The sequence below is a fragment of the Heterocephalus glaber genome, unplaced genomic scaffold (assembly GCF_053883595.1).
Source record: "Heterocephalus glaber isolate CG9 unplaced genomic scaffold, H.glaber_assembly_v1.0 deba00001457, whole genome shotgun sequence".
NCBI classification, from domain to species: domain Eukaryota; kingdom Metazoa; phylum Chordata; class Mammalia; order Rodentia; family Bathyergidae; genus Heterocephalus; species Heterocephalus glaber.
The window spans coordinates 39,439,070-39,451,521 of record NW_028258305.1 but is presented as its reverse complement, the minus strand read 5'-3'; the positions used below and the strand labels follow the sequence as shown (position 1 = coordinate 39,451,521).

The 12,452-nt window shown below is 46.7% G+C and overlaps 1 protein-coding gene across 6 annotated transcripts in view; it reads left to right on the top strand.

The window, feature by feature from the left end:
• The window catches only part of Plb1 (phospholipase B1), a 134,546-nt gene that overhangs the window by 19,986 nt on the left and 102,108 nt on the right, over positions 1-12,452 (top strand). For 5 of the 6 annotated variants that reach the window (XR_015453213.1, XM_087216507.1, XM_021253650.2 and 2 more), the window contains 3 exons: positions 6,581-6,642; positions 7,808-7,880; positions 9,161-9,219. Coding sequence is in view for 5 of the 6 variants with exons in the window: in XM_087216507.1 (XP_087072633.1) it covers positions 6,581-6,642; positions 7,808-7,880; positions 9,161-9,219 (194 nt within the window). In the remaining variant the exon portion in view is untranslated. The remainder of the gene's footprint in view (positions 1-6,580; positions 6,643-7,807; positions 7,881-9,160; positions 9,220-12,452) is intronic. The other variant, XM_021253651.2, reaches the window with a different exon arrangement.

The following is a 12,452-nucleotide window of genomic DNA, read 5'->3' as shown; positions in this document are numbered from 1 at the left end:
GCAAGTAGCTGTAATAGAGGCAGCAGAGTTCTGAGAACTGAGGGGTGGATGTGGGCTAGAGAAGTCTCAAGTGGGAGGTGAAACTCCCTGAGTGCTGCAAAGCTGCTGGGACTAAAATAACCCAGAGGAGCAGAGAGAAGAGGGCGCGTGAGGGGAGGGAGCAGTCCAGCCTGGGGTGGAGTGGGGCTTGGCAGGCTGGGCTGAGGCTGCTGAGGCCTAGGCAGCCACCTCCAGCCTGACGGGAGCAGGGGGGCTGTAAAGATGGAGGTGGTGAAGAGTTGGACACAGTGGGATGTTGAGATCCCAGCACAAGACAGCCACAGATTATCATAGTGCTTTTGACTTTAAAAGACTTCTAAAATGATTTCATCTAATCTTTTACATTTAAACAAACTGAACCCGGGGCCAGGGACTTAGCTCAGTGGTTCCAGAGCCTGCCTCGCAAGCACAAGGTGCTGAGTTTGATCTCCGGTACCAAAAAAAACAAACAAAACAAAAATCAAAAAACCCTGAACCCTCCAGAGGTTGAATGACTGACCCGAGGTCACCCGACAAGCTTAGAACTCGAATCTGCTGTCGTGGGAAGTGGGGCGTTGTTACAAGTTCTTCCACAGGGGAGTGGCACGATGCAAGTGGTTTTGTGAGCTCTACAAGTCTGCCAGCTTCAGGCCTGAAAGGCCCTGGGTCTGTGCTGGGCAGGGGCAGAGGCCCGGCCCACAGAGAGAGGCTCAGCCAGGAGATTTTCTTGTTTGGTTGTTTGTTTTGTTTGTGGTGGGGCTGGAGATGTGCATGTGCTAGGCACACAGGCAGCACTCTGCCTTGGGGATCCCGGGTCATAAAGTTTTGGACCATAGTGGCTGGGGCCAAACTGAAGCTGGAACTGGTTTTAGAGAATATTAGCATGGGAGGAGCCAGGGCTCTGGAGCCTGCCATGGCAAAGAATTGCCTGTTTGTTCATTGTTGCCTTGGAGTATCTTCTACAGGTTGTTCCTTCCTACCTCTGGGTCTGCCTCCATTTTTCTCATGTACAAGTTGAGAAAAATACACTCTAAAAGTGAAGCAAAGGGCAAAGCTGCAAGTCAACTTTGAATGTGCCTTCTCCCACAGACTGCTTCCCTCTCTGGGATGCAGAGTGTGTGGTGCTGGGTACTGCGTAGGCAGCAAGCAGGAGGTGGAGACAAGAATGGGTAGGTCTCCAGCTGGAATGGATCCTAGAATGCTTGATGGTGTCTGCCTTTGGCCATTGGCTCACAACATGGACATTTAGACACTGGTGTTTTGGGACTTTTCAAACCATCTCTAATGGATTTTGTAAACTCATCAGGCCAGAAGCTGAGTCTACCCAAAGGTTGTGGTGGTATTAATCCTAAATTACTATTTGGCATTCTGATGATAAAGCTAGACTGACTGATGTAGGCAGCTGAAAATACTGGTCTTGTAGACACGGCAACAGAATACATTTCCATGCACAGGCAACTCAGGGTAGAGGACAACACACACTATAAGCCTTCTTATAACTGCACATGCACATCTCCAGCTCCACTACAAACAAAACAACCAATCAAACAATCTTTCAAAAAGATTTTGGTCTTAGGAAATGCACAGCAGTCTAAGTTAAGGAGAACTGAGCTCTAGACATGGTCCTGTGAGTGTCCTAGTGAGTGGTCTTTGACAAGTTTGCTAGCTTCCTGGGACCACAGTTTTCTGAAGTAGAAAAATGAGTTGATCTCAGAGATCTGCCCTTCTTTGCCATTCTAGAATTGAGACAAATACTTAGAGGCCATCTAGCTGCCCCCAAGAGCTCTCCAGACCTTGTGTCACCTTCCACTGACTGTGGCATGTGACTGCCCAGTACCATGCTGACAGATGGATTCCTGTGCTCCTCAGGGCCCCGGAATTGTGAGGTTGGAGCAGCTGCCAGGCATGACTCCTGATTTTCTGACTCGGTACCCACAGCTGGTGCCAGATGGTGGCTGCTCACTGGTCCCCAGCAGTGCTGGGTCGGCCTGGTATGTGAAGGGGGACTGACGGTCACCCTATGCAGCACAGCTTGCCCAGAGGACACCGGCACAGGGGACACCACTGGCCGAGTTCTCTCTTGTGAGCTCACCAGCAGGGCTCCATGTTAGTCGGTGCCAGCTTGAGGCCTGCCCTCTCCTTGCTGGTGTGGCCTGAGCTTGTAAAAATGCCAGGAGGGTCACAAATACTGTCTCTAGGGCTTCTGTGAGGACACAAATTTAATGAGCACTGAGGTGGGACCTCAGTTCCAATTGGGTTGCCCTTGACCACCCTCCCTGGTGCCCAGGGGACACGCCTTCCTTTCCTCCAAGGAGCCCGCTCGCCTCTCCTGTGGGCAGCCCTCTCCTACCTACACAGCACTTTCCTGGGCTTTGATCCTCCCAAGCATGCTTCGAGGAAGGCAGCGAAGCTATCTCCTTCCCATTTTATAGAGGAGGAAGTCAACAGTCAGAGATTAAATTGCTTGATCAAGGCCACCAAATGGTTGTCCTTCCTCAAGGGAGGGATGGAGGGTGGAAAGTTGTGCTCTGGACATAGTCTAAGTGGACACATGTCAGGAAAATCTACGAATGACAGAGTGCATGCTGCTGCTTTGATTTGGCTTGTGAAATTACCACACCCAGGTCTGCTGGGCTAACACACTTTGGGCTTCTTTGTAGAGTTGGATGCATGAGCTCCACCTGAGGGGCTTTTCAAACTGCTGATGCCTAGCATGCCCAGGCCAATGGAATCCAAGACCTGGGTGGTGGGGGACTTGGGGTTGGGGCAGGAGGGAGGGGTGGAGAACAGCGTGACTTTAGGAGATGTGTGGCTGAGGCAGAAGCCCATGTGATTGTACCTGGCCAGGGCTCTGTGTCAGTTTCAGACCCCAGAGGACGAAGCTCTGTCCAACTTGGACGAAGCTCTCTCCAACTTGGACGACTGCTTGAGAGGGCTTGGCCAGACCTGTTCCTCCAAGAGAACAGTGGTTTTTCTCTTTCATTCCCATCAGGGTGGAAAAATACATGTTTTTTTCCCTTACTGACCTTACTGAAGTGGGAATTTTTCAGGGAAGTCAAAGCCATTCAGAGATCGATGAGCTTGACAAGTTCCTCTGGGGTCCTGTGCTTTGGGTTCAGGGATGCCACGAGTGCTTTGATACTTTCTTCTGTAATGCCCCGGGGGACTGTGGGAGGAGGCAAGAATTCTCTTCCCATGTGCCTGGGAGGAGGCTGAAAATGGGGAAGGGACCCAAGTCCCTCCAAAAGTCAGTGGAGACAGGACCCCAAGGCCCTACATTTCCTTCTGGGTGTTCAGGTCTGGACACTCAATGCTGGGATTCCAGGCACTCTGTGACACTCCAGAGCAGTTATCGTGGATGGCTCACACAATCAAGTTGAAAATGTGGACTCCTGAGCATTTCGTTATATGGGAAAAATCCCAGAGTACTAAGGCTGAAAGGATCCTAAAGCTTATCCGTGTCAACCCTCCTTCTGGTGCTGAAGCTGTAACAATTTTAACTGCCAATTACTATATCCTTAGGTGTGAACCACCATGCTGTGTTTGCATGCATTTAACCACGTTTAATAACAGTTACAGGAGGCAGATATTACCAGCCTCACCTTACAGTGAGGAATCTGAGGCTTGGAGAGGTTTAGCAAATCAGAGCTCTTAACCTCCGCCCGTGTGGATGCTACATGTCCGCCATGACTTCAGCCTCTCCTCGGACCATGCTGGGGATTGAACCCAGGGCTTTGCACATGTCAGGCAAATGTTGTATTGCTGAGCTACACCCCAGTCCTCGGGCAGCTCATTCTTCTTTGCTAGCTGCTGCTCTTCCACCAAGGGCCAACTTGTCTCTACTGGTCTAGACCTGATTTGGGGGCTGCATGGATGTGCCACCCTCCTTGACATCCAGCCTTGCCCATGGTGAAGTTCTCATCTCCACTTCTCTTTTCTGGTCTTCTCTGTTGTATTTAATTGTAATACCTATTAATGCCTCACTGTGCTCTCTCTGTTCTGTGTTCTTCCTCTCCTTTGGACTCAGAGTTTTCACTGTTTTGGTTCCACCACCTCACCCTGCAAGGGCTACTGCTAATTGCCAACGATGCCCTCCTCCCATTTCACCTGAACAATCTCTTTATATATAGGCTGGTGGACAAACTATGGGCCACGAGCCAGATCCAGGCTGCTGCCTGATTTTGTATGACCTGTGAGCTAAAAATTATTTTTACATTTTTTGGCATGTCCACGAACGGTCATTTCAGCACCATTTGTTGAAAAGACTATCTTTTCTCCACTGTTTGCCATTGCTTTTTTGTCAAAGATTGGTTAATGGGTCTATCTGGGTCTCTGTTCTGTCCAATTGATCTATTTGTCTGTTCTTTCTCCAAGACCATCCCATCTTGATCACTGTAGCTTGATGGTAAGTCTGGTGGTGTCACCACGGACTTTGTTCACTTTCCAGGCTGTGTTAGGTATTCTGGGACTCTTTTGCCTCTCTGTAGAAACTTTACAGTCAGTTTGTTGAATCTACAAAAGTTTCTGTGTTTTAAGTGATTATAAAATGAGAAAAGTATTTCATGACACCTGAAATTGTATGGCATTCAAACTATAGTCGCCATGAATAATCTTGTTTACATGTTACTTAGGGCTGTTTCACAATGCAGCAGTGGAGCTGAGCTGTGACAGAGACCAGAAGGCTTGTAAAACTTAAAATACTGGCCATCTGGCCTTTACAGCAAAATTCACTGGCTCTGGTCTAGATCTTGAGCATGAGGTTCATGCTTGGCTTGTTGAGTCCAAGCATAACCTAGAGCCAGACTGACCATTTCCTAGTCTTCTGTCACCATTTGCTAGCTATGGCATCTTTACAGGACCACTTGACCTTCCTGGGCTTTACGCTCCTGTCTGTAAAGTGGGGAGGGTGGTATTTATCTCATAAAAGTGTGAGGATTCAATGGATTATTTCGTGTAAGTACTTGATATATAGCTGCCATATGTAAGTGGTGGCTACCATTTTACTGAAATAGTCTCAAATCTCTGTCATGTTGACTCATTTATGCCACTACTTCCAAGTCATGATCATCCTAAAATAACCTTAAAGTCTTCCCTTCAAAGACCCATCATGCCTCCCAGTTGCTCGTGGACTAGCCTGATATTTCTGACTCCACAGCCTGGCTCTTAGCTGTGTGCAGCCTAGTCTAACCTGCCCTCCAGTTACAAACCCTGTGTTCCAGCCTTTTCCAGCCTTCCATGCTTACTCCTGCTTCCGTGCCTTCCCATCGGGGGCTCCTTCTGCCTGGAAAACTTTCTTCTGGGAATCCAAAAAGGGCCACTGGGTTCTGGGGCCAGGTTACAGCCATCATTTCATGCATAAACTTCAGTGTGGGATCTCACAAGGGGCAGGAAATGGAAATATACTGCCTCTCCTCTTGTAACTCTAGATGAGTTATATTCAGGGTAACAAAGTAAAGCTGCAGAAGAAGGCTGGCATGGAAAAGAAATCCAGCCCAGACCCCCAACTCAGGCTTCCCTGTGGCATTGCCTAATGGTGTGTGGGGACTATAACCAAAAAGGTACACTCTGGACCGAGGACCAGGTGTGGAGAAGTTATAGGAAGGGATCTGAATTGCTGATCAAATACCAGAATCATAATGTATCAAGTAACTATTGAAACAAGTATCAGGCTTGTGTGACACATGAAAAATGCTCACAATAACATTAAAAGGAATCTTGCCAGATACAGAATTGCATGCACACTGATTACCAAGGGGTGAAAATAATGTCCCATTATGATCACGAGAATGAAAACAAATGATGTTTGACTGGGTGAGAATAGCAGCATTGTGGGTGACATTTTGCTTCTTTTAGAGTTCTGCTAATTTTACTATTTGCACCAACTAAATATTTCATGGGAAAACCCCACTTATAATGAGTCTAGTTTGTCATATGTAAATTGTACTTTAAAAAAGTAAACTTAAATGTTTGCTTTTGGTAAAGTAAAAAGTTGTAAAAGGCTAGGCAAAAATAAGCTGAGTCAAGGATCATGTCTTTGTGGTCTTCCAAGACCCCTCGACACAGCTCCTGTCTAGGTACTGAGTACAGCTGTAGCTGCTTGGAACCCTATGATTAGCACTTCTCCTATGATTAGCACTTCTCCTAAAATCACATCACCCTTTAGACAGCTCTGCAATGTGCTTTGCCTTCCCTGCTTTGTGATGGATTCTCAAGCAGCCATTTGTCCAACTTTACCTTCCTGGAGGTGGGGGGTGGGGGGTGTGTGTCCTTGCTAAGGAACCCACAAAGCCATCTGTAACAAACACCTGTGCACGACACATGTTATTGCTGACCCTACTCAGCCCACTCTTTTGCATTTCAACCTAGGGATTCTTTTCCTAAGAGTTTGTATTTGTGGAAGCATGGTATCCCAAAGTCAGAGCTGGAGGAGTAGAACCTGAGCTCTGCTTAACACAAAGTCAGCTCTGAGCTGGGCACAGAGATAGGTCTGGGAGGAAGGGCGTGAAGACCACACAGCAATTAATTCCAGCTAAAACATCTGGACTATCTTTGCCTTTTTTAGGGATCACCCAAATCTATGTGTCTTCTGGAGAGAACACACTGGAAGGCCAGCGATGGCCAGAGGTGAGAGCTTTTCCTGGCGGGAAGTAAAGGGTGGTAAGGTTTCCTTCGATGGGGGAAATTTGAGTCTTGCCACAGGTGCCCCTCTGGCGGCCTTGAGGGAATGGGGGAGATGAGCCACTTCTTTGAGACAGTGGGGCTGCCTGGCAGAGCATGACCGTCTCTCCTGGAATTTGAGACTCCTTGTCCTGCACTGAGCATGCAGTTCCCAGAAGTGTCCAGAAAGCATTATAAATGGGCTCATTATCTCTGTGAATCTTGAAGCAGATGTGGTCCTTTATTTGAAGGCATCTGGGTGAGGCCTTCCCAGCACCTCTGAGATAAGAGATTAGAGTAAATGCCGTATCTCTTACTATAATCAATAATTAAAGTGAAATTAGTGTCTGTTTTTTGTGGTCATGAGGTGTGGCCATGCGCTTCATGTAATGCATGTGTTCCCCTGGTAGAGTATTTCCCCTTCCACTCTTGAATTTGGGGGAGGAGAGACAACTTTCCTTCCCAAAGCCTTCCATGTTATTTTTAGAAGTAGAAGCTGCTTGGGATTCTTATCAGAAGCCCATTTAAGCTCAAAACATCTCGATCTCATGGGAACAGCAGTCTCCTCATTGCAAGTTTACCTGGTTTTCGCCAGCAAATAAACATGCCGGCTATACTTGCTTTTGTGTAAATAATCAAAATAAAAGAGGGAAAGTAGACAATACACATAGATGTAGCACAGGATTGATTTTTTTTTTTTTAGTCTAGATTTACTGGTTCTCTTAGTTATTTTCTAATTGTGGTAAAATACATGCAATATGAAAATTTTTAACTATTTGAGTGTAGAATTTAATGGCATTAAGTAGATTCACATTGTTGTGGAACTGTCTTCGCTGTCCGTCTCCAGAACTTTTTCACCATTCCAGGAATTAATTTTTATTCTCCATCATCTGCCCTCCATGTCCACCCCACTTTTCTCTGAGACACTCTTATGTGCCACCTGCTAAAGTCATTGTCAATATCCCCACGTCCTCTTTTACCAGGGAAACTGGAGGTTAGGAGAAGCAACCATGGAAAATTATTGCTTCTGGATTTTGAGCCTAGACAGAACAAGGACATGGCCATTGCTACACCACTTGTTCAGAGCCTGCAATGTGTCTTTCCACACAAGGCAGCTGATGTTTTGTTTCAGTTGCAGACTGTGAAGAATTTTCCATTCCTGTGCAACCCAAAGAAGTTAGGAGTGAACGTGCCTTCTGAATCAGGTATGTGCCGCTGGCCATAAGCAACAAAGGCTCCACCTCTTCTCTTGGGAGTGTGGGGGGCAGCAGAGGCTCCAACCCTACTTTTCTTAGACCCTTTAGCTGTTCGATTCTCCCTCTTCTTTTTTTTTTTTTTGGTTTTTTTTTTTTTGGTACCAGGGATCGAACTTGGGTCCTTGTGCTTGCGCAGCAGGCGGCGAAACCACTGAGCTAAATCCCCGACCGATTCTCCCTCTTCTTGATCCTCAGCCCCTTCTCCCACCTCTATGTCTCCCCTCAGTCATTTCTATGGTGGGATAGAGCTCACTGCCTCACTCAGGAATAAAACCAACATGGCCCTGCAGTGGTTTTCTTGGGTGGGGCAGCCTCTAGGACCTGCCTCCCTGTGGGTTGAATGTGTCGTGGGAGCTGAGAGTCCAAGCTCAGTTGCTCACATGGCTTCCCTTTTTCTGTAATAGAGCCACAGTGGGCTTTCAAGCCATTTGCCCCTATTAGGGGCTCGGCTTGCCTGGTCCCTGGATGCCATTAGTGCTGGTTGTCTTTCCTGGCTTTAATCCATGTTAAGGGACTGACTGTGTTTAATGGTTTTCTTCATGCTTGCATTGTACTGACTTGATCTACTCTTCTGTTACGTAAAGAAAGACTTTAGGTAGAGGAATAAGCTGATGTACTTTTTAGGAAATGGTATTCTAGCAAGTTTACATTTGAATGCCCCCATGACATGACTGAGGAGTTTGGTCGTTCCTTTTTAGGGAGACTTAATTTCTAAAAATTCTGGTCACTCAAGGAGATTTCCATGAGTATCATTTGCTTACATCTTACCTGGTATGTTTTTGTGTGTTTACAGGTTTTAAGTGTTGTTCCCTAGCAAGCTTCAAGCTAAACTTAGGGTACCCAAGTGGCTTTGATTTTAATTTGTTACCTTCTTACTTATTAATGATGACCCAGAAAGGCAGAGTCATGGAGTAGGGGAAATGAGAGGCAGACAGAGGGCCAAGTGAGTAGGGAAAATGGTGGCCACCATGCATGACCTTCCATGGGACATCTATTTGGAGACCTCTGGTCCAGGTAACTGTGCAGCCGCAGAGGGGAGGAAGCCCCTTTCCAGTACAGTTCCCAGGAGCCCCAGTGACTACAGGATCAGCTTCCCACTCCCACGCCAACAGAGTTGACATGGCAGCTGTGCAAGTTCTATAGGATGTGGGTCTGCTCCATGCACCCACCCTCTGCCTACATCACGGGGTGCAGAGCTGACCTTACTGCATGGGTTCTTGTGTTCACAGTGCACTCTCTGACACCTGCTGACATCAAACTCATAGCAGCCATTGGCAACATGGAAACTGTGAGTACATAAAGTAGCTTGGGGAAGGACCCGAGTTTGGTATTGGTAAAGCTGTATAGGCTCCTTCTAATCAGGCAGAACATTCCATTTCGGGAGAGAGCATTATACGGATTGAAGAAATTCTACTATCCAGGAGGTTTTGAATTCTTATTTTAAAATCAAATAAATGCCTACTCTTGCATCAGGGTGGGGAGCCTTTGGAATTTGTCATTGATAAATCAAGTATTGCACAGAAATTTTAAAGCGATGTTTTAAATGTTCTATTTATAAAAGAAATTCTTTACCTGCTTTGTATGCTTAAAAAATTCATAAATCTTAACATTACATTTTTGTTTATAATTGTGCTAAATATGCATACATAAAATTTAGCATTTTAACCACTTTTAAATGTGCAGTTCAGTAGTATAAAATATATTCTCACTGTTGTACAAACCACCTCTGGATCTTTCAATCCTGAAATTCTCGTACTCTGGTTTCTCTTCAGGTCATATAAATCTTTTGCCTTTTACTGAAACTCTTCACCTCTTCAATAACAACTCTTTCTCCCTTTCCCAGTCCCCAGTGACCACTATTCCACTTTCATTTCTATAGTTTGACTATGTAAAAGTTTTACTTTGTAAAGTGAAATGGAACAGTATTTGTCTTCTTGTGACTGGCTTACTTCACTCAGCGTAATATCCATAGGTGACAGGTTCTTCCTTTTTAAGGCAGAATAATACTTCATTGTGTGGAAATATCACATTTTATTTATCCATTCAACCACTGATGGGCATTGAGGTTGCTTCCGTCTTCTGGCTATTGTGACTAATGCTGCTATGAACATGTGTGCACAAATATCTCTTCAAGGCCCTGCTTTCAATTTTTTGGTCATACACCCAGAAGTGGAATTGGTGGATCACATGGTAATTCCATGAGAAATTATTTTTCCGAGTGGCTACACCATTTTACATTCAAACCAAAAATGTTCAGGGTTATAATAATTTTTCCATATTCTCCACAACTCTTATTTTCTGGCTTTTGTTTGTTTTTAAATAGTAGCCATCCTACTAGTTACAAGGTTATGATGATGATGATGATGATGATGATGATGATGATGATGATGATGTGGTGTCCACATCCCATCTGCCCTGGTCTTGCAAAGCTCAGCAGCCCTGCTGGTCCTGAAGTTCCGGTGACCCCAGCTGGACAGAACACTTCCTCACAGGCCTCAGCTCTGCCCCAGAGGTGTCCTGTGCCTCCCACACTTGACAATCTCCTCTCTCCCCAGTGCCCACTCCCTTGTTTCCTTCCTGGAATCTGTCCCCTGTTCAGCCTGCACTCCCTTTCCCCTGGCCTGGATGCAACCCAGACTCCATCGTAGTGTCAGCTGACCCAGTGCCTCAGACGCCCTCGGCCTGTCTCACCTTCCCTTCTCAAATCACAACCTCTCTGGAACTGCCTGGGACACTCAGTCCTGCTACGGTCAGCTCCACCATAGTTACAAATACCACCTCTGTTTGTGCACTGGTTGAAGCTGCCCAGGCCCAGGACGCCCTCTACTCATTGAGCAACTATGACCAGTGTGAAGGGAGGATATGGGTGTAGTGGGAAGAAGGATGAGGTACCGGAGTGTGAAGGGGGTCTTCATGTTAGCAGATGGCCTTGGCCGGGTGGCCTGTGGCAGGCAGAGCTTCCCCATCCATCCTTCCTCTATTCTTTCTCTACCTGAGTGGCCAGCTGTGTGTTGATGGGACAGGACGAGACTCCCCTTGGGACAACAGAAGGAGAGCTGGAGGTCAATGAGGAAAGGATTCATGTGTCCTGGATAGCAGGCTGGCTTTGCCGAGCCTGTGCCTCTCTGCATATGACACTAACACACCAGAGCCTGGGGGTGCGACGTGCTTGCTGAGGACCTGGATTCTTCCACCTTGGGCAGGCCTTGGGCAGGGGAATATCCACCCAGGCACATTTCTAAAGTTAAACCCCTCTGGGCCTTCCACCCTTCCATCCCAGCTCCTAGAGCATGTTCCTGTTCATGAATGATTCAGGCCTGACAGCTCAGGGCTGTCACTCACTCCGCTCATACCTGGGGGAGCCTGGGGCCTTCAGCAGCAGAATGCACCCCAGTCCAGGACGCCTCCAGCCCAGCATCATTATCAGTCCACGGCCAGGGAACTTGACCTTCAGGATCACACCTGACGGCACAGTTCCTGTGAGCCTTCTTCCTTACCGTCCTGAGAGATGGGAGTGAACCGTTCTATGTTTAAAATAACCATCGGGGAAAAAAATGGAATACAGTGAATTTAAAAAGAAAAAGTCTAACATGACATGTTTGCCTTGAATTCCTGGATATAGCTAAGGCACAGCTACTCATCTGGGAAGGTAACCACCACTGTTTTAATTGCTATAGGTCCCCCTTTTTCTTATTACAGAACTTTAAAATTTAGATATGCAAGTATTCATAACATTTCCAAATAACAGAAGACCCAGTCACATTTTAGCTCTCTTCCTTGCCTCCACTCCCGTATGCAGCGATGCATAGGGACGTAGGGGACACAGGGAACCTAAATTGGATCACAGATAATAGCCTATCTGTGAATTGTTTGTTTTCCTTGACTCTCATAGATATTTCCACGCCAGGAGATGAGAGGTTACAATCCACTATCCCAAATTCCTTGGGGAAGAGCCCGTGTGGTACTTAGCTCTGTGTCCCTGGTGTCACGGTGGTTGCCACAAAGCAGGCATTCAGTGAGTGACGACGGAGAGACGGTGGCAGGCAGGGGCAAAGTGGAGAAGTAGGTGTTGGCAGGTTTGTCCCGCTGTCCCTTTCCCGTACTTCTCACTGACCCTTCACCCCATTCCTGTTCCTGTCCCTCTTGTGCTCTGACCCATCCTCCTCCTCAGCTCTCTTTATTATTACTTCCTCTCTGGGGACAAGACCTGCCGTTCATCAACTGATTATCAGAAGAAGCAAATTGTTGGTCTTCACACAGCGTTTTTTTTTTTTTTTTTGATAGTACAGGGACTGAACTTGGGGCCTTTGGACAGAGCTAGATCCTCAGTGCATTTTACTCTTGGAGACAGGTCTTGTCAAGTCACTAAATTGCCCAGGCTGGGCTGGAACTTGTGATCCTCCTCCTTCAGCCTCCCTCAGTGCTTGGGGTTACTGGGGTGAACCACCACTTCCGGCTCACATTGTGTCTAACTGAATCAGCTGCCAACATTGAAATCAGAAGATTTTAAATAAATGTCTG